This window comes from Miniopterus natalensis, chromosome 2 (assembly GCF_054644295.1).
Source record: "Miniopterus natalensis isolate mMinNat1 chromosome 2, mMinNat1.hap1, whole genome shotgun sequence".
In the NCBI taxonomy this organism is placed as follows: domain Eukaryota; kingdom Metazoa; phylum Chordata; class Mammalia; order Chiroptera; family Miniopteridae; genus Miniopterus; species Miniopterus natalensis.
This window is the reverse complement of record NC_142082.1, coordinates 123,775,927-123,802,932: the sequence shown is the minus strand read 5'-3', so window position 1 is coordinate 123,802,932 and position 27,006 is coordinate 123,775,927. Positions and strand designations below refer to the sequence as shown.

Here is a 27,006-nt window from a genome sequence, read left to right as displayed (position 1 = left end):
GAGGAAACCGGCAATATGATGTTGCAGTTTATTTCAAGCAATAAAAATGCAATACACAAAAGCTGAGTCTATGAAACTAACATACAGGGTTTTGCACAGGCCTGGTCCACTGTCAGCATCTGATACATATCGTTCTTTCACATTACACGGTGCTGCCTGCATGGTGCAATCCAGGCGCCCTTCGCGGTGATTCCAGATTGGGCCCACAGAAAGCACCTTCAGAATGCTTTAATAGCTGCAGCAGAGGGTAACTCAAGGCTTCCCCCTGTAGCCCAGGGCTTTCTGACCAGCTACTCCCGCCGCCGGGTCGGCCTCCCTTCTGGCCCCGCCCCCGGGCCGAGCTCCTGCGCGTCCCGCGCCGCCGCGTTGGACTCGAGCCTGGGCCGCGGGACCGAGCCCGCAGAGCGCGTGGTGCCAGGCGGCTCGGGCAGCGGCTGGCCGAGCCGTTACCAGTCCGCGGAGCCAGGCAATCGTCTGCGTCTTGCCATGGTTCTAAGGAATAAATTAAGTTGCTTTTGGATTTTAGGTTTCTGCTTGGTAGCCAGTAAATCGCCTCCCACTGTCCCTTCCATAAACGACCGGAGTTTCATAGACGACTGTCTCGCTGCTCACAATGAAATACGTGGCAACGTCGAGCCCCCCGCGGCCGACATGAAACACATGGTGAGAAAGAATCAGGCTGGAATTGTCCTAAGGTACCTTGGCGATTATTTTTATGGACGCATATGAATGAATTCTGTCTGGCCTTTCAGCATGCAGTTAAAAATCACACCTTTGAGCTGTCTCATGCAGGGTGGTGACTGACTGAAGGGAATGAGAAAGGAAATCTTGAAGTTGTTCTTTCCCTAGACTTAAATATGTGTGTGTGTATTTACATGGGGGGGGGGGGGCAAAACTAGGCTTAAGGTTGGGAGGACATGAAACAGAGTTTATTCTTGCATCTTATTTATTAATTTTATTATTAGTTTGTATTACAACTGTAAACCTACTTTTGTTCACCCCTTTATAAAGACACATTTTATATAAACACACCCATATGCTATATTTTCCAAAAGAAACAATGAAAGGATAAATGTAAATTAATTTAAATGTGCATACCTACCTGCAGAAGAGAGGGAAGAACAGAGTAAGTTTGAAGAAACATGAGCCTTCTATGATTTTGTTTTATAGTTTGACTTTGTAAATGTGCAATCATTTTTGTTTTTTAAGCCTTTACATTAATTATCTGGGTTTTTTTTTTAGATCCGTATTTCCACCTTGTATCATTTTCCTTCTGTCTAAAGGACATTAATATTTCTCATACTGTGCGTCTATTGGTAACTAATCCTATCAACTTTTTATGTCTGTGTTTATTTCTCCTTAATTTATGATATATATTATTATTAGACACAGAATTCTGGGTTGAACGTCAAAGATGTTGCTCTGCTATCTTCTGTTTTCCTACACATGGTTTGTGATGAGAAATCTACTGGATCATTTTCTTTGTTCCCATGTATATGATATATATTTTTCCTCAGGCTGTTTTTAAGAATTTTTTTTAATCCTTAGTTTTGAGCAATTTAGTTATGATGTGTCTTGGTGTAGTATTGTTTATATTTCCTGGGATTCATTGAGCTTCTTGGATCTGCAGGTTTAAACAAATTAGAAAAATGTTAGTCATTGTATATTTAATTATTAAAAACTCCAATTATGAGTATATTAATTATACAATTTAGAGTTATCTCACATTCCACTGATGCTTTTTTCATGTAAACAATCTTTTTCTCACTCTTGCTTTGTCTACTAATTTTAACAGATGTGTTAATTCTGGTTCAATTTCCATTCCTTGATTTTTCTCATTTTTAAAATATATGTTTTTATTGACTTTAGAGAGAAGACAGAAGAGGGGGAGAGAGAGATAGAAATATAAATGATGAGAGTCATTGATAGGCCGCCTCCTGCACGCCCCCTACTGAGGATCGAGCCCGCGACCCTGCCATGTGCCCTGACAGTGAATCAAACCGAGATCTCCTGGATTACAGGTTGATGCTCAACCACTGAGCCATGCCAGCAGGACTATTTTTTAATTTTTTTAATTTATTGATTTGATTGAGAGTGAGAAAGAGAAACACTGATTTGTTGTTCCACGTATTTATGCATTCATTGGTTGATTCCTGTATGTGCCCTGACCAGGAACCTGCAATCTTGGCGCATCAGGATGACACTCTAACCAACTGAGCTACCCGGCCAGGGCTTTTCTCCTGATTTTTTATTGTTTTATCATGGGTCTTTATATGAAGATAACTTTTTATCAGATACATGATACATGATTCTGTCCATTTTAGCTTGTTAGGTGATGGTTATTTTCGTATTTTTGTAAGTATTCTTGACATTTTTTTTGGTATGGATTTATATTACTTGGCATTTTGATCCATTTGAGTACTGTTTTTAAAATTTGTAAGGCAAGACAAAAGTAGTGGTTGGGGTTAGGGATAATTACCTCTCTCTATTAAGGAAAGATCCTTTTGAGTACTCTACACATTTCCCAAGATTATTAGGTTTTCCAATCCTGCTAGTGGGAAGAGGCAATATTCCCAGTACTGTGTAAGCATTAGGTAATATGCTCTCCTGTCCTTTAGAGTGATTCATTCCCTGGCCTTGGATATGTTCTTCATATGTGTGGGCTAGTCAATACTCTGCTAAACACTCATCTTTGGAGCTCTGCCTCTGGGCAGGTCTCTCCTTTCTGGTATTTCTTTATGGCCTGAACATTCTCTCAGGGCAGTAAACTAAAGCAATCATAGAACTCACCGTGTTGGTTTTCCTCCTCTCAGGGATCATGTGTCTTGCCTAATTTCGTGTGTCTTGCTTTTTCAAATATGTGTTTTATTTTTATTGTTACAAGTAGAAAAATTACTTCATCTTCGCCAAAAGCGGAAGTGCTGTTGGCTAAAACTTCAACAAGAGTTTCTCCTGTCATCCATTACTGAAATCATCCAAGAAAACTAGGCATCTCCTTTCTCATATCAATTTCTATAAATGCCAGAAAAGATAAACCATGATGTGTTAACAAATAAACCCTGAAGTCATGCAAGCTCTCCACATCACCTGTTCTCCATGCAGTGCCTTCGGGCTGTTTACACCTTGGTTTCATCATGGTCAACACATGTTCTTCAGAGTCACTATTCAGAGAGCTAAAGGGCTGCATAGAAATTTTATGACTAGACCTAGAACCATAAGCCATTCCCATCCATGTCTCTCTGGCCAGAATTAGTCTGATGACCATAGCATGCTTACCCTAAATGTCTCTATCACAGACTGCTTTTGTGGTCATCAACTGCTGTTTTATACCTTTTCTCTAATATACAGAACAAATCCAAGGCCTCCCTCAAAGGATAAAACCCAATATCCTGTTCAGTTATTGAATCAGAGCCTAATATCGCTGAGTGGCATGCAACAATCTCTCTAACAGCATTGGTTGTGGATACTTATGGCCATGTGACTGTGTGTGTCCTCCACAGAAACAATATTCAGTGCTAGCACAAGGACAAGACAACTACAACAAAAATTTCTATTCAGAAAGTAGAAGAATGGGAGCCACACAGCAATCACTGTTTCAGAGCAATTTTGAGTTTGTGGGAAATGGGGATACCTTCAACCTTTTACATTTGCTGAGGCACTTTTTAATCAATCAAGTGGATTTGGTGTCACATACTTCATCTCCTCTTTGCCCTGAGCTTTTTATTTATATGCAAGTTCTATGACATTTGTCTCTCAAAGCCTTTTCAAAGTCTTATCTTTTATATGCTATAGAGAAACAGTTTTTTCCCCATCTCTCAAAAGCCCCACGTCTTAGTTCTCTCTTTTATTTCTGTTTCCAAATGGCCAATTTTATACTCATAAAATTATGTTGAACCCACATTACAACCAACAAACACTATTAATGTTCTGTTTTCCAATTTCTGTTTTGACCTTCAAATTCAATAGACTCATGGTCTGCCTCCTAATTTATAGATCACATTCTTCCAAATGCTTTGGCCTGAACAATTTGGATTTCTATCATTCCTGTCTCACTGCCTTCCAGCTACCTGTTAAATACTTAGTTCAGTCAGGCTTGCCCCTATCATTTATGGGTCAGAAGAAGAAACATAGAAGGCCACATTGTGTCTCATTGTTTGCTCAGTAATTCAATCCTTATTGAGTAAAAAATATGTGGTCAATGAGGAAGAAAGGTGGACATCTGTAATACTTTCAACAATAAAGATAAATTAAAAAAAAGAATATGTGGTTTCAGGAATTTCACCTAATGAATTCAGTTTTGGATTTAATCAGAATAATTAAGCTCATTTTCATTGATGAAACCTGTAAATTTTTATTTTTTTCAAAAATAATCAAAACTGTATATTAAAATTAAAAGGCAAAATTATAATGGATGAATATCAATTTTAGGTATTTTAAATATTTTAAAAATTTTTTAGAGTCTAATGAAGTCTTCCTATCAATATAAAATTACTGGCCATTGTAGTGTCTGTGCCCAGCTTGTGGCCAATGTAAAGAACTGATGGACATGCTTCACTTAGGTAACATACAGATCTACATTTATCCCTTAACAGTAATGGAAATTGTTACCATTGCAAAATGTCCCCCTTAACTTCAAAATGGGAATATGGAGAAATGAGGAAGCAGATCACTAGTACTGATAACAATATTATATTAGGCAAGAACAGTGCTTTCCTGCTGAAAGAAAAGATTTGGCAAGTGTATCTTTTATCTAAGAACTTCCATAGTTCAAATATTTCTTAGACTCTATATCACTTCTGTCCCCAATGTCATCAGCAACAATGATCACATACTCATCTGCCATTTATAGATCTTTGTTGTTTTAAAACCATGAGACAAAAGATGTGCACAATCTTGTGGGTCACACTGAACCCATGCTAAGGTTAGAATGAAGAGAATCTTTTGTTTTATAATACACTGTGTAAGTGTGTGTGCATTTGTGTGTGTGTGTCTGTCATATGTAATAGCCTATAAAGTCAGTGTTCAGCATGGATCCCCCATACTAGGTCTCAGGGTAGTATGAGCTTAGATTTTTATCATGACTGCACCCTATTTTCAGCAATATGTTTTTTTAAGAGGCTAGCCTAGGCTTTGGTATGAAATAAAACTTGATAGCTCAGTGATTTAAGTAAATAAATTTTAATTTTCTTACTTGCAGAGTTTGTAAATAAGTTGAGTTAAAATTCCTCCTCTCTGGCTGGAGCAAGGAGGATTGCCCAACCCCAGCTTGTTCACTGACAGGCAGTATAATGACAGATCTCAAAGTCATTCAATGGCTAATTGATTTACCAACTGATTCTCTTGCTATTCTAAAGAGGATTAGCATCCTTTTACTTTCTTCTCATTTTCAATTTTTTGTTGAATTAATAAGACTTTTATACTCAGATTATTGTTCTTAATTGAAAATGTTTGTTATGCTGGGGGAAACTAATGAAAACACAAAATTTAAGGTAAGTTTCAAGTTTACAGAGAAACTGGAACCATTGTATACTGTTAGTGGGAATATAAAATTATGTCACAGCTATGGAAAACAGTATGGAGATTACACAAGACATTAAAATTATAACTACCATAATATCTAAAAGTCTCATTTCTGGATATATATCTAAAAAATTGAAAGCAGGATCTTGAAGAGATATCTGCACTCCCATGTGTATTGCAGCAGTGTTTACAATAGCCAAGATATAGAAATAACCCAAGGGTCCATCAACAGACAAATGCGTAAAGAAAATGTACTATATACATACTATATACATACAATGGAATATTATTCAGCCTTAAGAAATAAGAAAAAATAACCCATGGACGCAGACAACAGTATGGGGAAGGCCTGCAGTGGGGTGGTGGCTGGGTGGAGGGGGGCAGAAAGGGAGAAAATGGGAGACATCTGTAATACTGTCAACAATAAAATAAAAATATAATAATAAAAAATAAATAGTGCTATTACCAAATACTGAAAAGGATGTGGAGAAACCATACCTGCCATACTTGGCTGGTAGGAATGTAAAATGGTACAGCCACTCTGGAAAATAGTCTGGCACTTTCGTCCTAAAAAACCAAATGTACACTTACCATAAGACCGAGCAATCATACTCCTTCGCAACTTTCCTTTTCCTTCTTTTTTTCTAGAAAAAGGAAAACTTATTGCTTTACAAAAACCTGATCACACATGTTCAATGCAATTTATTTGTAATAGCCCAAACTTATAAATATCCAAAGTTCCATCAATAGGTGAAGATTAAACAGTGGTACATCCATTCCATGGCATACTACTCAGCAATAAAGAGGAATAAACTAATGAAACATGGAAGTGTGGATGGATTTCAAGGGAATTACGCTGTGAGAACAAAAAGCCAATATCAAAATAGATGCATACTATGGGATTCTATTTATATAAAATTCTTAAAATGGCAAAATTATAGAGATGGTGAACAAATTAGTGAATGCCATGGGTTAGGGACAGGGTGGTGGAGTGAATATGACTTAAAGGGTTAGCATGAGGGATCACTGTGGTAATAGAGTTATCTTGATTTTGGCTGTGGCCACTTCAATTTACACATAATAAAACTACATAAAAATACACACACACAAATATATGCATGTAAAACTGTTGAAATCTTATGGTCTGCTGATTGCACCAATGTCAATTTTTTTATTTTGATGCAGTATTATAGTTACATAAAACATAACCAATTGGGAAACTAGGTGATATTTACACAGGACTTCTGTCTACTACTTTTGTAACCTTTTGTGAATCTATAATTAATTTAAAATGAAAATATTTTTAAAACTATTTGCCAATAATAGCTACATTAAGACATTGTCTCTTTTGTCAAAAATCGTTTCAGGACTCTACGCTCTTCAACTGGGCTCTTTGTCTACCCTTGTGCTAATACCATAATTCCTAAAATAGCTTTATGATGTCTTAATATCTGATAGAGTAAGTCTTCTCACTTTTATTTATTTATTTTTTTACACATAAAATAAGACATTTATTTTGCTAGAGAACAGATTTTATTTTTCATTTTCCCAAAACGCTAAAATAGCACATGGCGTGGTAATCTAACACATGACAGAGACTGGTATATGCTGTTTTACTTTTTAAAGATTGTTTTAGCTATTGTTGATTCTTTGAATTTCCATATAAATTTCATAATCAATTTCCAAAAAAAGACTCGACTTGAATTTTCATTAAAAGTGAATTAAATATCAGGATGAATATTCTTTGCAATATCGAACCTTCCGGTCCATGAATATTATATATCTTTCCATTTATTTAAGTCTTTTCCATTTTCTCTGACTGATCTTTTGTACTTTTCAGTATAGAGATATTTTTACATCATTCATGTATTGTACTTATAAATATTTCATATTTTTGACACTGTTTCCAGAGTGTATGTGGAAATACAGTTTTGTCTATTTTCCTGGTATCCAGCAACTTTGATAATTTCACTTATTTCTTACAGTCTTGCTTGCACATTCATTTGAATTTTCCATGTATGCAGTCATGTCATCTGTAAATAATGGTAAATCCTAATCAATCAGACATTTTATATCTTTTGTCCTATATATTTACAGTGCACATATTTTATACAGCCTAACCTCCAGTACAATATTAAATAGAAATAATGAGCCCTAGCTGGTTTGGCTCAGTGGTTAGAGGGTTGGCCCACCAACTGATGGGTCCCAGGTTCAATTCTGGCCAAGGGCACATACCTCAGTTGCAGGCTCCAGCTCCCGGGCTGCATGAGTGAGGCAACCAATTGACGTGTCTCTCTCTCATCAATGTTCCTCTCTATTTCCTTCCCTTTCATTCTTTCTGAAAAGCAATGGAAAAAATATCCTCAGATGAAGATAAGTAAGTAAATAGAAATAATCTTGTTTCATTCCCAATCTTGAGTGGAAGCTTTCAATATTTCATCATTTTATACTGATGCTTGCTGTAAGGTTGGATTTTTTTTTTATATAGATACTCTTGATCAAATTAAGGAAATTATATTTCTTCTAGTGTCTTAGAAAGATTTTCCCTTTTTAATTATAAATAGGTCCTCATCCTTTACTTATGATATGCTTGCATAATTTTCAAATTACTAGACTGTGAACTCTGACTTATTTAATTATATTCAAACATTTGTTGACTGCCTCTACTTACCCAGGCCATCAGGTAAGCACAAGAAATACAAAAATGAACTGCCACAGAATGGGTCATAGAGTGTTTCTGAAGTACAACTTAAAAGAACAGTGAACATAATAAATGCCAAAGAAAAACTATATTTTATGAAAATTAAAAATTTAAACAAAATTTAATTAATTACAATAATTAGAATAACTTTAATGCAAACAAATATGCACAATAACAATTCAATTTAAATTATTTTTGTCTTTCAGACTTGGGATGAAGCTTTAGCAAAGACTGCAAAAGCATGGGCAAACCAGTGCACATTCGGTCATAACCCCTGTACATCAAAACCATATCAGTGTCACCCAACTTTTAAATATTCAGGAGAAAATATCTGGTTAGGTGGATCAATCAAATTTACACCAGCGTCTGCCATTGGTGCTTGGTACAATGAAATCCAATTTTATAATTATAGTAGTCTACTTTGTTCCAAAGTTTGTGGCCATTATACTCAGGTAAATAAACATTTTATTGATTAGTTCTTATTTATGTACATTTCAATCACAAGACATGTTTTTTAGCATTTTCTTTTGAGTTACTTTTTGGTATCCTGAAAACTCACCTTCATTTGAAAGACAGCTGTAATGCATTTACAATGCATTAATTCCAATAAGAAATCTACTGTCAACCTTTTATTTATTCCCATGTATGTAATGTGTCTTTTTTCTCTCACTGGCTTTAAATTTTTTTTCTTTACAACAAATCTTGAACAATTTCATAACATACTGAAGTTTTCTTCATGTTTTTATGCTGCAATTTACTGAGTTTCTTAGAACCATAAATCTAGAATTTAAATCAAATTTTGATAAATGTTGGATATTGCTTCTTGAAATATTTCTGTCACTCTCTCTCATTTCTCTCTTCCCAGATTCCAGTCACCAATGTTGATGGCCATTTGAATTTTCCCATGGTTAACTGATATTCTCTCTTCCTTACATTTTTTTCACTCAGTGATTAATTTCAGATAGTCGTATGGCTTTTATCTTTAAGTTCACTAATATTTTCTTTTCTAATGTTTAATCTACTGTTAATAACAGCTTATTTTTTCATCTTAGACAAAGTTTATATCTCTAAAAGTTTTTTTGTCTTTTTTACATCAGTAACTAAATTGAGAATATTTGATCTTTCATCTAGCTTTTCAATCATATGAGATAGCTACAATAATTAGTGTTTTCTTTGTTCATACTAGCATCTATGTTAGTTCTGGGATAGTTTCGAAGGACTGATTTTCCCTCTTCCTTATGGGTCAAGTTTTTCTGCTTATCACACTGGGTATGTTTTAATATATCCCCAAATTTGTAAATTTTGCCTTGTTGGATGCTTGACTTAATTATATACCTATAATATTCTTGAATTCTCCTGTGGGATAGTTAACTGGAATTTGTTTGATCCTTTGATCCTTTGGGTTCCTGCTTTTAAAATAGGTGGAGGCAAAATTCTTCTGCATACTCCACCCAATGCCCCAGAAATTATGAAACTTGCCAGTAAAACTAGTGGGAAAGACCCTACTCCTGGCCCAATGTTAGTCTTGTATTCTTTCATGTAGTTTTTTTTATAGATGGTTCTTTCCTAGGTCTAGGGTAGTTTCTTCAATGAATGCTCTTCTGAATTGATGATGAGGACCCCCTGCAGGCATCCAAAGTGATGTTACTGTTAGATTTTCACCACTGAGGTACTACACTACCTAAACTCCTGCCTCCTTGGTCTCTGCAGACTCACAGCTCTGTCTCTCAACTATGTGGATCCATCAAGCTTCTCCTGGGTTCCCCACCACCCCTACCCCACCAGTCATGGCCTGGAAACTGTTAAAGCAACAAGCTGAGATAATTGTACAATTCACAGTTTCCCCAACCTGAACTCTCAGGGGGCATTATCCTTTGTTATCATATGTCCAGTATCTTGAAGATCTTTATTTCCTATAATTTTTCCAATACTTTTGGTTGTTTCAGGTGAGAGTTTTTGGTGAGAAATGGAAGTCACACTTTAGGCATGGCACATGGCACTAGGTTGGCCTATTTAAGCAAGAAAAAGAGCTCTCTTCTCTAAATTTATCTGTATAAGTTGAATTAACATATAGTGTCTGAAAGCATGTTATTTTTATCAGAGGTACACTAAACAAGGAAATTGGTAGCTTTCATGCTCTTATTTAATCTTTGTCCAACAACAGGATGCTGTAAATTTAGAAATCTTTCTCAGGATAGATGTTGTATACAAAGATTATGGTTTGGCTTACTGCTAGAAAAATTGAGAGAATGGGATCAACTGTCAGGTGTTCTGGTAACAAACAGAATGCAATATTCCTAATATGGCATCAAGGTTGAGTCACAGCCTTTATATATAATCCTTTGTCTCTTTTTTTAATTATTATTAATATGTTTTGTTATTGATTTCAGAGTGAGGGAGAGAGAGAGAGAGAGATAGAAACATCAATGAGACAGGATCATCGATTGGCTGCCTCCTGCACGGCCCCCCTGCCCACTGGAGATCAAGCCTACAACCTGGACATGTGCCTTGACTGGGAATCGAACAATGATCTCCTGGTTCATGGGTTGATGCTCAACTACTGAGCCACACAGGCCAGGCCTTTGTCTCTCCTTTTACTGTAAGGGAAAAATAACCTGTTTTCAATACCCCCTGTCCCTCAGCATTACTACAGCAGAACTGGCAGCTCACTCCTCATTGGCTAATTTGCACACATGTTTAAAATATTAAAAATAGGTGCATTCTTCTTATTGGTTCAATAACTGTATCTTGCTAAATGTTCTAAAGAAAATAAGGTAAAAGTTTTCTTACTGTTACCACCTGAAGATATTCATATTGAAGTTACAACCAATATTCATATTAATATTACATTTAGTCCATTTAAAATGTTTTACTTTTGTTAAATAATCAATATTTATACATACATAATCAATATTTATCTTCACCATTCCAAAAGCCAAAACTATCACAGTTCAGACATATTAAGAAAATAAAATTTCATGGTGTAGTCAGTTATTCATGAACCAAATTTTTAAACATGAATTTCTTGAAAATATATATATTCATAGTCATATAGTTCTTTAACTTTCTAAAACACGCAAACGGAATGAAGTATTTTAAGGATCTAGCTCAATCTCACTTTATTAAGTGGTAAACTCGGTCAGAATAGACCTGTCACTCTCCAAAGCCACACATACCCTTATAGAGGCATAAAGAGTGGTTATTCAAAAGAAGAAAGTATTCACCATCCTTATGGCAGGCGTGCTTTTTGCAATAAACTTAATATGCTGCTAGTCTCTAACCCTACCTGTTTCTCATGATTTGACACAGGTGAGAATATGGGTAAGACCACAGAATTTAAAATGTAATCATAAACTAAGTAGAATTAATCAGAGAAAAAGAAATAAAAGTTCATATTGTTTTCATTTACAGTGTGATTTTAATATCGTTTGTACTATATACTCATGGAGAAAATAAAACTTTTTCATAAATCATCTAGAAAAAGTTATTATTTTGGCTACATATTCTTTTGATTTATGAGAATTATCAGTAAGGAAAAACTAGTTAGGTAGCATTCACAAAAGCAGCCTTTTAAAAAAATTGTTTTAAACTAAATATTAGAAATTATGAAAAATAGCCAAAAAGTATTTATGTATATTCACTTTTATAGCATGACTAAGGCCATAGCTATTCCAATAGTGCATCGTGGCATAGAATAGTTTTGCATATTTAATTTAAAAATTCCTTTTGTTATAGGTAGTTTGGGCCAATTCATATAAAGTTGGTTGTGCAATTACAGTTTGTCCTAAACTTGGGAGAGCTGAAACTGCAATATTTATATGTAACTATGGACCTGAGTAAGTTACTTTGCTATTAAAACTATTTTACATTGAAATAAATGTTAAGAATTGTTTCCAAAAATAGGGTCTAAGACTAAAAAGACAGGTATATATCTAAGAAATGAAGTCTCTATAAAGATAATCAAAAGAAAGACATGAAAATAGAAAGTGGTGAAAGAATATTACCTTGTGTAAAGAATTATACCTATCATGAAATACTTAAAGTTTAGAGTGAAATAATGGGCATTGTTTGTTAAGTAAAACAACCAATAATATAAAGTGCATTGCTACGCTAAATACTGGAACACAAAATAGGCTAGCAGATACTTTCCTAATATAACATAACATAACAGGAGTGAGCAAGTGATTCAGAATGATAGTGAAAAGCACATTTATCTAAGAAAAAAATACCATCATTTTTATTGCCTTTTTGATAACTGCACATCTAAATGGAAATATAATATAAGCCTAATGGGAGGCTACAAAAATAAAATTCTGGAACTCTAATCTCTGTGATCTGTACAACAAAGAAGATAAAATCCATTCACAACCCCATCCATTTAACAAACAAAAATATTAAAATAAAATGTACAAAATAAAAAACACAGGCATAGAATAAATATACAGAAATGATAAAAAGAACCTGACATGTGCCAAAATTGCTATGGAGAAGTACAAATGTGTATATTTATTTCTGATTTCTTCTACTCCTTCTCAGTTAGCAACAGAAATAAGTATGACAAATGCAAAACTTAAAGAGAAGAAAAACAAAGGAGAGATGAAGCAAACAGAATAAATAAGAAGATAGCCTCAATTTTAACTATGTCAATAATCACATCAAATGAAAAGGCTGAGATTGTGAGATTGGATAAAAAAATCAAGAACCAATTATATGCTGCCTACAAAAAGCATACTTTAAATATAAAGACACAAATGCATTAAAAGTAAAAGGATGGAAAAAGCTTTACTACACTAACATTAGGCAAAATAAAGCTGCAGAGTCTATATTAATATAAGATCATGTGAATTTCAGAGCAAAATATGCTGCCAGGATTAAAGAAGGTCATTAAAAATAATAATTGGGTAAATTAATCAAGAGGCAACTTGGATAAAATGAACAAATTTCTCAAAAGATACAAATTACAAAGGAGAAATAAAAGGAAAAGATAACTACAGAGCAGTCTCTCTTATGAACATAGGTACAAAAATTCTAAACAAAATTTAGCAGTTGAATCCAATAATATAGTAAAAGCCTAATGCACTTTATCCAAATGTAGTTTATTCCAGTAACGTAGGCCTGATTTACCATTCTAAAATCAATCCATGTAATTAGCCATATCAATCAGCCTAAAAATAAAGATCATGGGATCATCTCACTAGACTGAGTAAAAGACATTCATTCCTAATAAAAGTTCTCTGTCCATTAGAAACAGAAGGAAACATCTTAAACCTAATAAAGGCTTCTGTGAAAAATCTGCATGTAATGTTATACCTAACAGTACAAAAATTTTCTGTAAAGTTCCAGACAGTACTTTTTCTGTAAAGTATATAGTAAAAATGTTAGGCTTTGCAGAACACATGCATCCTGTTACATATTCACATTTGTGATTTTGTATTGTTTTAAATAAGCCCTTAAAAATATAAAAAAACAATTCTTAGCTCAAAAACTGCACAAAAACAGACCAAAGGCCAGATTTGGCCTATGGGCCACACTTTGCTGACTGCTGGCGTATGGATCTATACAGGAAATCTAATGAATTCTATGAAAACTTCTCTAGAACTAATAAGTAAGTTTAAAACTTTTTCAGGATACAAGATCAAGATACAAAACTCAATTGCATGCCAATATACTAGCAATGAACAATCATAAATTGAAATAAATTTGCAATATCATTTATAATAGTTTTAAAAATATAAATTAGGAATAAATATGACAGAAGATATGAAGGACTATACACTGAAAGTTACATAATATTCTCAAGATAAATTAACATACACAAACAAATAGGGAGATATACCTTGTTAATAGGATAAAAAACTCAATATTGTTTAAATGTAATTTTTCACTAAATTGGTCTATAGAGTCAATATAATTGCAATAAGTATCTTGGCAGGCCTTTATTGTAAAAACTGACAAACTTTGATTCTAAAATTCATATGGAAATGCAAAGGACTTAGAATAGCCAAAACAACTAAGAAAAAGAACAAATTTGAAAGACTATTTTTTCAATAATTATTATAGCTAAAAATAATCACAACATTGTGATATTGATATAATATTAGACAAATGGATCAGTGGAACATAATGAGTCCAAAAATAAATCTACACATGGTTGACCACATGTTCAACTGATTTTTCATAGATGCACAAAGGCAATGCAGTGGAAGAGATTTTTCAAGAAATGCTGCTGGAACAATATGTCATCTATACATAAAAAACAAAAAGTAATCTTGAATCTACACAAAATAAAACCTACAAAAATAACTCAAAACAGATTTTAAACCTAAATGTAAAATCTAAACTATAAAACTTGTAGAAGAAAACATAGATGAAAACTTTGTGACCTTAATATAGCCAAAATTTTTTAGCTACCACACCAAAAGCATGATCCATAAAAGAACAAACTGACAAGGTGGACTGCATTAAAATTAAAATTACAACTATTCAAAGACACTGGTAAGAGAATAAAAAGATAAGCTACAGACTGGAAGAAAATTTTTGCAAAACATATCAGATGAAAGACTTATACCAAGATTATAGAAAGAACTGTCACAATTCAATATCAGGAATACTTAAAACAATAAAAAATTAATAAAAGGTTAATGAAGAAAATTTGAAGATGGCAAATAAGCAATGATAACAACCTCAATATCATTAATCATTAGGGAAATACAAATTAAAACCACAATGAATACTGTTGCACAACAATCTGAATGGCTAAAGACTGATAATTCCAAATCCAGAGGAAGATGTAAAGGAACTAGAATTCCCAACCACAGCTAGTGGGAATATAAAGTGTCACAACTATAATATAAACACAGAGTGGTAGTTTCTTAAAAAGTTAAATATGCACTGATCATATAATCAATTTATTTCACTCCTAGATATGTATTATAGGAAATGTATGTCCATAAAAAGACAAATATGAATGTTCAAAATGTGTATAGTAACTTTACATGTAATAGTCAAAACCTGGAACAACCCAAATGTCCAAACGAATGAATGGATAAATGAACTGTGGCTTATTATTTAATGGTATACTGGTAATCTTATTAGTGTTTTCCTTTGTGTACTCTAAGTAACATTTTTAAAAGTCTTCCACAAATACAGAGATGGAAAAAAACAAACAAACAGATTTGTTATAATATATCAGGCATAACATCTGTTAAGTGGTTGACCAAATGGTACCATTTTTTTGGTACAGCATCAAACAGGACAAGATAAGGACTATGGTATTATACTTTTAAACTAAGTCATAAAGCATATGTTTCCATTTACAATTTAAATTTTGCTTATTCTATTTACAAAATAAAAAGAACTCATAGCATTCAGCAAAAGGAAGACAAACAACCCAATTATGAAATGGGCAAAGGACTTAAATAGATACTTTTCCAAAGAGGACATACGGATGGCCAAGAGACACATGAGAATCATCAGAGAGATGCAAATTAAAACCACAATGAGGTATCACTTCACACCTGTCAGAATGGCTGCCATCAACAAATCAACAAACTACATGTGCTGGCGGGGGTGTGGAGAAAGGGGGACCTAGTGCACTGCTGGTGGGAATGCAGACTGGGGCAGCCACTATGGAAAGCAGTATGGAGGTTCCTCAAAAACTTAAAAATGGAGCTGCCATTTGACCCAGTGATCCCACTCCTAGGAATGTATCCTAAGAATCCTGAAACATTCATCAGAAAGGATATATGCACCCCTATGTTCATAGCAGCACAGTTTACAATAGCTAAGATCTAGAAACAGCCCAGGTGCCCATCAGTAGATGAGTGGATTAAAAAGCTGTGGGACATTTACACCATGGAATACTACGCAGCTGTAAAGAAGAAGAATCTCATACCCTTTGGGGCAGTATGGATGGACCTGAAAAATATTATGCTAAGTGAAATAAGCCAGGCAGATAAAGAAAAATATCACATGATCTCGCTTATACGTGGAATCTAAAGAACTTAATAAACCGATGAGCAGAATAGATTCAATGACATGGAAGCATAGATGAGATTGATGAAGGTCAGAGGGATGGAGGAGGGCGGGTGGGTGGAGGGGGAGAAACCAAAGGACATATATGCACAACCCAAGGACACAGACAATGGTGGGGAGAGGGACTGGGGAGGGGGAAGGAACAAGGGGGGGAATGGGTCATTGGGGAGAAAAAGGGATATCTGTAATATTTTAAACAAAAATAAAATTAAAAAAAAAAAAAGAGATAATCTTAGTGTTCTACAAGAAACAAACGAAAAATCTGTGGCTGTCACATACATAATTACACTGGGTTCATATCTAATTTATGTCTTATAGAATATTCAAGAATATGACTCCCTGGCTGGGTAGCTCAGTTGGTTAGAGCATCGCCCTGACATGCCAAGGTTGTGGGTTCTATACCCAGTCAGGGCACATACAAGAATCAACCAATGAATGAATAAATAAGTGGAACAACAAATTGATCTCCCTCTCTTAAAAAAAATTAAAAAATAAAATTTTTTTTTTTTTTAAAAAAGAACTGTGACATATTAAGAACACACTGTAAAGAACAGTTTTAAAGTTTCTTTTTACAAAAGAAATTAGCATAAAATTGGGATAAGTTATTTTCCTTTCAACATTCATGACTTAATGAGCAACCAAAATAAAAAAATGAATGCACCAAATTAGAGGAGTGAATAGTCATTTGGCTACTCAATGTTTCTCTTTTTTATAGGGGAAATTACCTAAAGATGCGCCCTTACACTAAAGGAGAATCCTGCTCTATGTGCAAAAAAGAAGACACCTGCAGAAACAACCTCTGCGGTAAGCAAAAAGGGAAAAAAATTGTAACATTCTATTTGGAGAGCAAAGTTTCCATAAATTCATTATATTTTCAAATTTAGCTCTCATCAGGTTTATAGAGAATTTATGGACAAGATTTGATTGCTGCTATATGATGATATAAATCATTTGTCATAAATCATATTTCAACTCAAATGCCTCTCCCCCTTCACTCATTTTCTCTCAGGCTAAAGGACAGATAGGAGTGAGGTTTAACTGATCCACTGTGCCGCTACACAGTATATACTTGCTGCTATACAAAGAACTATTAGTTAAAATGCTTATTTGCATTTGCTTCCATTCTCCTCCTTTTATTAGTTATTATTAACATAGTGACTTATTCAGAAGTAATTCAGTAATCAATGTACAAATTAATTGTGATTTAAAACTAATGTTTCCCTTCCATTATCAGAATATTGGTTCTCAGAACAAAGATACTTTTTTTTAATTGATTTCAGAGAGAGGAAGGGGAGAGGGAGAGAGACAGAGAAACATCAATGATGAGAGAGTCATTGATAAGCTGCCTCCTGCATGCCCCCCACTCGGCACTGAGCCCGAAACCCGGGCATGTGCCCAGACCGGGAATCAAACCTCGACCTCCTGCTTCAATAGTTCAAAGTTCAACCACTGACCCATGCCAGCCAGGCCAAAGATACTTTTTAACATTAAAGGTACAAATTCTTTGACTGAAGATAAAGTAAGATGGGTGAAGGGGTAGATGATTCAGAAATTGTTTTTAAAAAAAAAAAAAAAAAAAAAGTTGTAATGCCAGGAAACAAGACAGACACAAAAAGAAAGCATATTAAATGATTTCATTTACATAAAGTTCAAAATCAGGCAAAACTAATCTACATTTGGAATCAGGTTAGCAGTTACCTTTGGAGAGGAAAGAGGAGTTAGTAATTACAAGAGGATACCAAAAGGTTATCTAGGTATGTCCACTTTGTAATAATTAACCAGACTTTCCATGATACATGTATGTTTGTATATCCATGTTATACTTCAACTAAAGAATGAATTAGAGTATTGTCCCTCTAATTTCAGATTTCATTCAAAGCAATTTAAAAAATAAACTTATTGTATTATGTCCCATTTGGAAACTAATGTTTTCTAGTCAAAGACATAAAAAGGTAATAATGAAACACTCTTTTTTTTCCACTTCTCCTTCCTGCCCAGTATCCAAGCCACTGTCATGTCATTTCTTTCCTGAACTAGTCCAGTCTACCACTTCCCTTTGTACTCTACTCCAAACTGTTTCACACAAAGAAAATCAGATCAAATACCTTCTTTCCTTAAAATTCCTCAATTGCTCCTTACTGCAACTGAAGAAAAATCTTACTCAATGCCATGTAGCTGCCAAGCCCATGTTTTTGTTACCCTCCCTAAGCTCCATTATCAACACCTTTCAGTATTCCAACCTCTTTCTAAAAACTCCAGCATCCAAATCACCTGTGGGTCTGTTTCTACTTTCAATGTTGTTTTGTTTTCTCTTAGTTTATTAATAATGCTGTTTCTTGGTGTGTACATTGACTTTAAAGATGGCCACCAACTATTCCTCCCCTCCTTTACATGCATTGCCTCTACTCCCATCAAGGAGCGGAGCTTATTTCGCCTCACCTTGAATAAGGGACTTGATATTGTGCGGGTTCTGGGCCTGGCCTTTAAGAGATCTGGCAGCTTTGGCTTTTACTGTCTTGGAAGCTCCCAGTGTATCGAGAAACCCATGTTCTCCTGCTCAAGAAGTCACATGGAGAAAGGCCCTGGAAGAGGAGTGGTCATCTTTCTGTTTCAACCCCTACTGAACTACAGTGGAATGCAGCCATGACACTGAATCCTTATGACATTACATATAACAGAAATTGCCTAGCAGAGCCAGACAACTGTGAGAAATAGTAATAAATTGTTATTGTTTTAAGCCATTACATACATTGCAGAAACACTTGGTGTGACTAGTAAGTTTTTATTAAACACCTATCCTATGTGGGGGGAAAACTATAGAAAGTTCTAGCTTTTCTTCTGCTAAACAGATAGACTTGGGGTTGTTCGGCTTAATCCAAATACAATTTAGTCAAAGCTGGGTTAGAATATAGGTAAAGCTGTCTGTCTCTGTTTACCTCTGTTCCAAGGGTGTAGATTTCCAGGGCTTTCCACGGAGAGGCTGAGGTGTTCACTTGTCTTTTCCTGGTGGGTTCTGAACTCCAATCTCTTATTGCTTTAGAACACTGGAATTACTAAAAAATCTGCTTTCATTTCCAGGGCTTTCAGCCTAGGGATTTAACTTTCTGCCCTTCACAGCTTCAAAATTAAAATAACTTGAGTACAAAATGGATACCCGTTGGGCTCACTTCCTCCATCTCTATCACTCACCTGAATCTTGACCTACTCAATTCTTCAATTTTATCTCTCTAGCGTTGCAAGACCAACAAAAGCTCAGCTGGTTTCTCTTTTTCCCCAAAATCGGCTTCTGCCAGAGCAAAGCCCATATACAGTATTCAGTCCTTGACCTGGACCCAGAATCAAAAAATGGCCCCAGAGAAACAGCAACATTCATAACATCAGCCCACCTTTCTATGGATCTCCTGCTCTGAAATCTTCACCCTCTAGTCTTTGTTGCTTTGAATCTTTGGTGCTCTTAAACATCACTTTGTTGTATTTTATTTGGATTTTCTAGCTGTGCTTGGTGAGAGCTTTTTCTGTCACAAATAACTCCATGGCTGAGACTTAAGCGGGTATTGACAGTGGTCTCTAATACAGCACTACACAAGCTGCAAAGTCCACAATAAATTTTGAGACCTGGTAGGAGTTCTCCAACTTGTTCTTTTTCCAGTTGTTCAGAAATTATTTGGTTATTCTTGGCCCTTTGCTCTTGAAAATTAATGTTGTGATAGGCTTATCATTTCCACAGATGATCTTGAAATTTTGGTTGGCATTACATTGAACTTACAGGTTAATTTAAGAAGAATTAACATCTTTATAGCACTGACTATATTAATAAAGGTTGTTTATTTGGGTCTTTAAAGGACTTTCAGTTAAGTTTTAAATTTTTCTCAGTAAAGGCTTTACACATAAAATTAGATTCCTTAGTAACATGTATTTGTTGTTTTAAAGTGACATTTTAAAATTATATTTCCTAATTGATTTTCGCTGATTTGAAAAAATCTAAGTTATTTTTATATTAGTCTACTATCCAGGACTCTTACATAATTCTCTTATCAATAGTTTGTTAATAACCTTGGATTTTCTCTCTTTTTTAAAAAATATATTTTTACTGATTTTTAGAGAGAGAAGGGAGAGTAATAGAGAGCTAGAAACATAGACAAGAAAGAAACATCAATCCGCTGCCTCCTGCATGCCCCCTAGTGGGGATCCACCCCGCAACCCAGGCATGTGCCCTGACCCTGACCTCCAGGTTCATGGGCCCACTGATGCTCAACCACTGAACCACACCGGCTGGATTTTCTTAATGTTCTATATAAAAATACGTTTGTCCTGTCATCTAACCTTTATATCAGTTTTTATTACTAATATTAATAGTCAGTCAATCTTCCAATGCAATGTTGGACATAAGTTGTAATAGTGGACAGCATTCTCCTATTCCTGACTATAAGGACAATGTTTCAACGTTACATATATTGGTTTTTTGGGTTTTTTTAATCCTCACCTGAGGATATTTTTTCTATTGCTTTTCAGAGAGAGTGGGAGAGAGAGGGAGAGAGAGAGAGAGAGAGAAAGAGAGAGAAAGAAAGAAACATACATGTGAGAGAGACACATCGATTGGCTGCCTCCAGCACACATCCCGGCTAGGGCCAGGGATCAAGCCTGCAACCAAGATAACTGCCCTTGGTGGGAATTGAACCAGGGATCTTTAGTCCATGGGCCGATGCTCTGACCACTGAACCAAACCGGCCAGGGCTAGATTGTTTTTAATTAATCCTCACTGCCAGATTATGGTAGTTTTCTCTTTCTCTATTTTGCTAAGAGCTTTTATCTTGAATAAATGTTTAATTTTACCATATTTTTTTCTGCATCTCTTGAAATGATCCCCAATTTTTTCCCTTTATGTTGTAAACTTCATCAAAGGATTTCTTTCTTTTTTCTTTTTGGAAACTGTTTTGGAAGTATTACTTTGTAAGTTTAATTTTTTAAAAGTTTATTTGTGCTCTCAATTCCTCTTTGAATAAATACATTTAAAAAAATACTTGTCCAGACCGGCCAGTGTTGCTCAGTGATTGAGCATCAACCCATGCACCAGGAGGTCCCCAGTTCGATTCCTAGTCAGGGCACATGCCCAGGGTTGATTCCCCAGTAGGGGGCATGCAGGAGGCAGCCGATGGATGTTGATGTTTCTCTTTCATTGATGTTTCTCTCTCTTCCTCACCCTTCTTCTCTCTCTAAAATCAACCATTTCAGTAATATTTTAAAATTATTGTAAAGAGAGACATGGTGGTTTTAAATTTATTATTATTATTTTTTTAAACATTAATATACTTTTATTGGGTATAAAGTCGATTTTCAGATTTTTCTATTTATCCCAAAGAATGCACTTTGTTCATAGTTCACCTGTTCCCATCAAGGATCTCACACATTGTAATTAGTTGTTATGTTTCTTTCTCTTTTTTTTTTAGTTTATCTTTATTGTTGGTATTATAATGTTCTCTTTTTCCCCCTTCCCCCTGCAACCCTCCCCCCCAGGCCTTCACAACATTATTGTCTGTATCCATGGGTTATGCATATATGCATATAAGTTCTTAAGTTAATCTCTCCCCACCCACCCACCCCTGCCTTCCCTCTGAGATCTTCAGTCTGTTCTATGCTTCTATGTCTCTGGACTATTTTGTTCATCAGTTTATTTTGTTCCTTAGATTCCACATATGAGTAAGATCATGTGATACTTGTCTTTCTCTGTCTGGCTTATTTCGCTTAGCATAATACTCTTCAGGTCCTACCATGCTGTGTCAAAGGGTAAAGGATCCTTCATTTTTACAGCTGCATAGTATTCCATGGAGTAAATGTCTGAGAAGCTCCTTGACATGATTTCAATCTTCTTGAGCTCCTTGACATGATTTCGGTCTTCTTGAGCTTATAGATACTTGTTTTGTGTTCTAACATGTGGTCTATCTTTGAAAATGTCCTACGTGCACTTGAAGAGAAAGCCTATTCTGCAGCTTTGCGGTGAAATGTTCTGTAAATGTTAATTAAATCCATCTGATCTAGTGTGTCCTTTAGAATCACTGTTTCCTTGTTGATTTTTTGTATGGAAGATCTATCCAGTAAAGTCAGTGGAGTGTTAAATTCCCCTACTGTGACTGTATTGCTGTCAATCTCTCCTTTAAAGTCCTCCAGAAGTTTTTGTTGTTATTGTTGTTTTCCAGTGTGTGTGAGTCTGAACCATCTGGGTCCAGAAGCAATTCAGGCAAAGACTTAAAGCACCCAGAGGCCATTATTCAGTCTCTTAATGAGCCTCAGGCTATAAAAATTCCACAGGGTAGGGCAAAAGGTTTTCCAGCAGGGTGGGGCAATTGCCCCCTCCCCCCCAGGCAAAAGCTGCTTGGAAGGTAAATGTCTGCCTGAGAAAAATGTCCTCTGTGGTATGGAGGAATGACTCAGCACAGGAATCCAGATGGTTGCCCTCTAAGCTCTATCTTTAGAGACTGCAACCCTGGATTCTCCTCTCTCAGCTCTAGTCCACTCTGCCCTCCCTCTGCCAGAGCCCTAGGTGAGTGGCTCCCTTGAATCCAATTTCAAATCCTACCGCCTAGAGCATATGAATCACACTTTTTTGATGGCCCAAAGCACTTCTTTCTGCACCAGATGGGTAATGTATAGTTATGTTCAAGATGCTGACACTGAGTTGTTTTACCATCATTTTTCCAATTGTTCCCTAATCATTATCAAGTGCTTATTTTTATGTTCCAGGTATTGGGCTCATTCATTGGTCTAGGAGTTGCCCTGATATTTTTCTCTTACCCCCACGACCAATCTATCAAGTGGCCTGAGAGATTCTTCCAAACTGTGTGTTGTTCCCAGCCACTTTTCCACTCCTCTGTCTCCTGTCTGGACTTCCAAAATAGTCTTCTCACCGGCCTCCCACTCCCATTCCTACCCCCATGCTTCCGTTCTCCATGAAATATCTGGTTTTTATTTTTTTAAATATTTTATCACATCCTGTTTCCTCTCTCATTTTTGTTTTATTGTTTCCTTTGTTCTTATTTTTTAAACCACTTTACTGAGGTATGATTGACATACAAAAAGCTGTACATATATCTAATGAATACAACTTAACCAATCAGATTTATACTTACATATATAGGTACTGGTAGTTAAGTTATGGCCTGGAGATCCAATTTTAAACTCTTCTTTGATTCCTATAATAAATCAAAATTAGTCATGAGGTTTCTTTTATAGGTGGCTTGATTCTTGTTAACATTTTCCTTACAGTTTTTCTGTTTAATTTTAGAATTATAATTGGCCTGAAATTTTCCTTCTTCATTTCTCATATGGTTTTGACTTCTAGGTTGAAGTAGCCTCATAAAAGAAATTTAAAGTTGGGAGCATTACCTCTTTTAATATTTTGGTTACAGTTTGTGTAAGATTCTGATTATTTTTTTTAATGTTTGAGAGTTTTTTGTAAAACAATTTTGTTCTGGGTTGTGTGAGTTTGTACATTTCAAATTATTGATTTAGTTCCTTTAAGTATTATGTGATATTAAGGTCTAAGAACAAAATTACCAAATGTATGTTTTATACAGGTTTTAATGAAATTCTCTTATATTTTTATCACTGCTCTATCTGTTATGTTCCAATTAAATAAGTCCTGTGAATTCTGATTTGTGTTTTTCTCTTTTTTGTTGATCAGTTTCTATGAAAGCCAACTTTTAGTTTGTTGTATTCCTTTTTGAAAGATAGGACATATAGCTTAATGGGTAAATGTATAGGCCTTGGAGTGAAATGTGCTCAACTGAGGAGGTGATTCAGAGAATTTAAGTATCATACAAAGTCATTTGAGCCCAAAATAAAGTGAGTTCTCAATAAATTTTAGTTATTATCTTAATTTAGTTCCTCATTATTTTCTATCTTTTGACCTAGTTAATTTCTTTCAGAGCACTAATCACTCTCTGAAATGATCATTTTTACTCATTTTTATTTATTTAGTCCATTTTAAAATTGATAGATTTTCTTTCCTTATTTTTCTGTAAGGAGAACTTTATTTTTGTTCCAATAACCATTATATCCAAAAGTTGGAATCATGCTCAATACACAACAGGTACTCAAAAAAGTGAATAAATGATAAAAATAAAATAAATGAATTCCTAACAAATAGCAGATTACTGATAGGATGGTCAACAGAGGAGAATAATTTGATGGGGGAAAGACAGAGAGCAAAATTTGGAGCAAGGGCCACTGCAGAAATGAGTGAGATATTTGATGGAAGGCTCTGGGTACCCAAAACTCAACATGAAGGACTACCTTTTTCAGATATTTATATTTGACAAAATGTCAAATATAAAGTTATATAGTTTTGTCTATTTTTGGCTTTTGTGCCTTCAATGCTAGAAATATTTGTGGAAATTACATTGTTGGCAGAGAACATCATACAGATTTTTAAGTACAATGGGATTTGGGGAGGAAGCTTTCATTTTTTTACGTTAGAAAGCCAAATTTTGTTTCCTAAATTGATTATCTTATTCTAAAAGCCAGAAAAGCAAGTGAATGCTTTTTAATTTTATATTATTTTTTCTATTTTAGAAAATAAAGAACTTGATGCAATTAAAAGTACGTATAAAACTATTTGAGTATTGATTTCATTACTTCGTTCCCTTGAAACTAAATTGAGCTCTTAACTGTTGTGTTTTATTCACAGAATATCCAAATTGGAATCCAAACGGGAAAGCACCACAGCAGACAGCATGTAATTTATTGTGCCTAGTTTATGCTCTTCTGAGAATGTTTTAATTTTTACTTACGTACAATAAATTTACTCTCACACATGAAAATAAAGTAACAATTTATGGCAAAATGTTAGTCTCATCAATTTAATTATTAAAATTTCTACACTCTTATCTAAATTTAATGTCTGTTTTTAATTCAAAAGATGTACAGTATTGCAGTATAGAAGAAGGGCAGTAGTAAAAAAAAATCTTTCCAGTTATCTTTTTTTTAATCCTCACCCAAGGATACGTTTATTGATTTTAGAGAGAGAAGAAGGGGGGGAGAGAGAGAAACATTTATGTGAGAGAGAAACACTGACTGGTTATCTCCTGTATGAGCCCCAACCCGAGATTGAATCCACAACCTAGGTATGTGCCCTGATCAGGAACTGAACCTACAACCTTTTGGTATATGGAACAGTGCTCCAACCAACTGAGCCACCTGGCCAGGGCTCAGATTATTTACTTATTTACTTACTTACTTACTTATTTATTTATTCATTCATTTATTCATTCATTCATTCATTCATTCATTCATTCATTCATTCACTCAAAAAAACTATGTCTTTATTGATTTCAGAGAGAGGAAGGCAGAGGGAGAGAGAGAGACAGAAACATCAGTGATGAGAGAGTCATTGATTGGTTGCCTCCTGCACGTTCCCTCCTGGGGATTAAGCCTGGAACCCAGGCATGTGCCCTCACCAGGAATCGAACTACGATCTCCTGAATCATAGGTGGATGCTCAATCACTGAGCTACACTGGCCAGGTAAGATTTTTTTTTTTTTAATTACAATTTTACATGTATCAAGAGTCCCATTCTCTAATTTAGAAATTGTCATTTTAGTTACAATAGACCTAAAGAACTAAACATATGCTTCACATATAATTTATATAATCCTCTCAATAATTGTATGAGGTAAATTATATTAATTTTTATTTCTTGAATTATCAGTAGACTTAAACATTTTCATAACTGCACACAGATTTGCAAATATATTTTTTGAGAGTTATTAAATTAGTCTGGGGGAATGCTGTCCTTTTAAGGAAGATTTCTAGGAGTTGTTGCATACATATTACCATACTAAATAAATATTAACCTCAAGAATATAAGAGTAATGTAAATTTAGGAGGCAAAATTTTATATAACTATTCCCAGGTTTATACTTGATTTTACCATTTTGACTTTGGGGTAGCAGCAAACTGTTGGTTAGTTCCTGAGAACCCTTCGACCACCTTATTTTGGCTTTTTTTTGGGGGGGGGGGGTCTCTTTTCACCTCCATCATTCATTTTTCTAATGGTGCTGTTCATTTTCTCAGAAATTTTAAATTATTCTTAAATGTGCATTAATGGAACATCAGTGATTTTAATCCCTTGACATTTATGTACCAAATATCTTTCTCAGTTATCCTCTATTTATATTTTAATGAAGTAAAGGTCATCTTTCCACTTTTTCTCACTTTATCTACCTGAAAAATGGACATAATAATATCTGTTTCTTAAGGATTTTTTTCTTTTTTAAATGAGCAGACAAGCATTTAAAACAGCACAGGATAGTGGTGATGGTTATACAGCACTGTGAATGTAACTGCCACTGAATTTTACACTAAATATGGTTAAAATGGTAAATTTTGTTATGTATATTTTACCACAGTAAAAAAAATAAAATAGCACCTGATACATAGTAAGGATTCTTGAAATAAATATGGCATTTACTACTCTGTACTATAATAGTTCGATGAATTATCTATAACACCTTTAACTAAAAGCTTCATGTGAATAGATACATCTAGTGTGTTCAGCATTTGTAGCTCTGACACAAAGGAGGTCCTAAAGAAATACTTGTCGAGTGAGGTGTCTAGCAATGGAATAGGCAGCCTGAGAGATGGTGACTTCCTTGTTAGTGTAATTATTTTAGCAGAGGGTAAAATAATCACCTATCAGTGATGTGTCAGAATATGTCTAATACGTGACAGGACTAGTAAAACTGTCTAAATTTCTT

At 34.8% G+C, this 27,006-nt stretch overlaps 1 protein-coding gene across 1 annotated transcript; it reads left to right on the top strand.

Moving 5' to 3' along the window:
• Window positions 1-486: 486 nt before the first annotated feature.
• On the top strand, window positions 487-25,030 carry GLIPR1L1 (GLIPR1 like 1). Its single transcript, XM_016199064.2, has 6 exons — window positions 487-663; window positions 8,428-8,673; window positions 11,957-12,057; window positions 16,971-17,059; window positions 24,824-24,850; window positions 24,939-25,030. The coding sequence occupies exons 1-6, from the start codon at window positions 487-489 to the stop codon at window positions 25,028-25,030; spliced, it is 732 nt and encodes a 243-aa protein (XP_016054550.2).
• Window positions 25,031-27,006: the final 1,976 nt, after the last annotated feature.

Excerpts from the sequence above, each read along its gene's own strand:
- GLIPR1L1 (XM_016199064.2), top strand. The coding sequence starts at position 487 with ATGGTTCTAAGGAATAAATTAAGTTGCTTTTGGATTTTAGGTTTCTGC. Across the intron at positions 664-8,427 it reads CGGCCGACATGAAACACATG|ACTTGGGATGAAGCTTTAGC; the intron begins GTGAGAAAGAAT and ends TTTGTCTTTCAG. Across the intron at positions 8,674-11,956 it reads TTTGTGGCCATTATACTCAG|GTAGTTTGGGCCAATTCATA; the intron begins GTAAATAAACAT and ends CTTTTGTTATAG.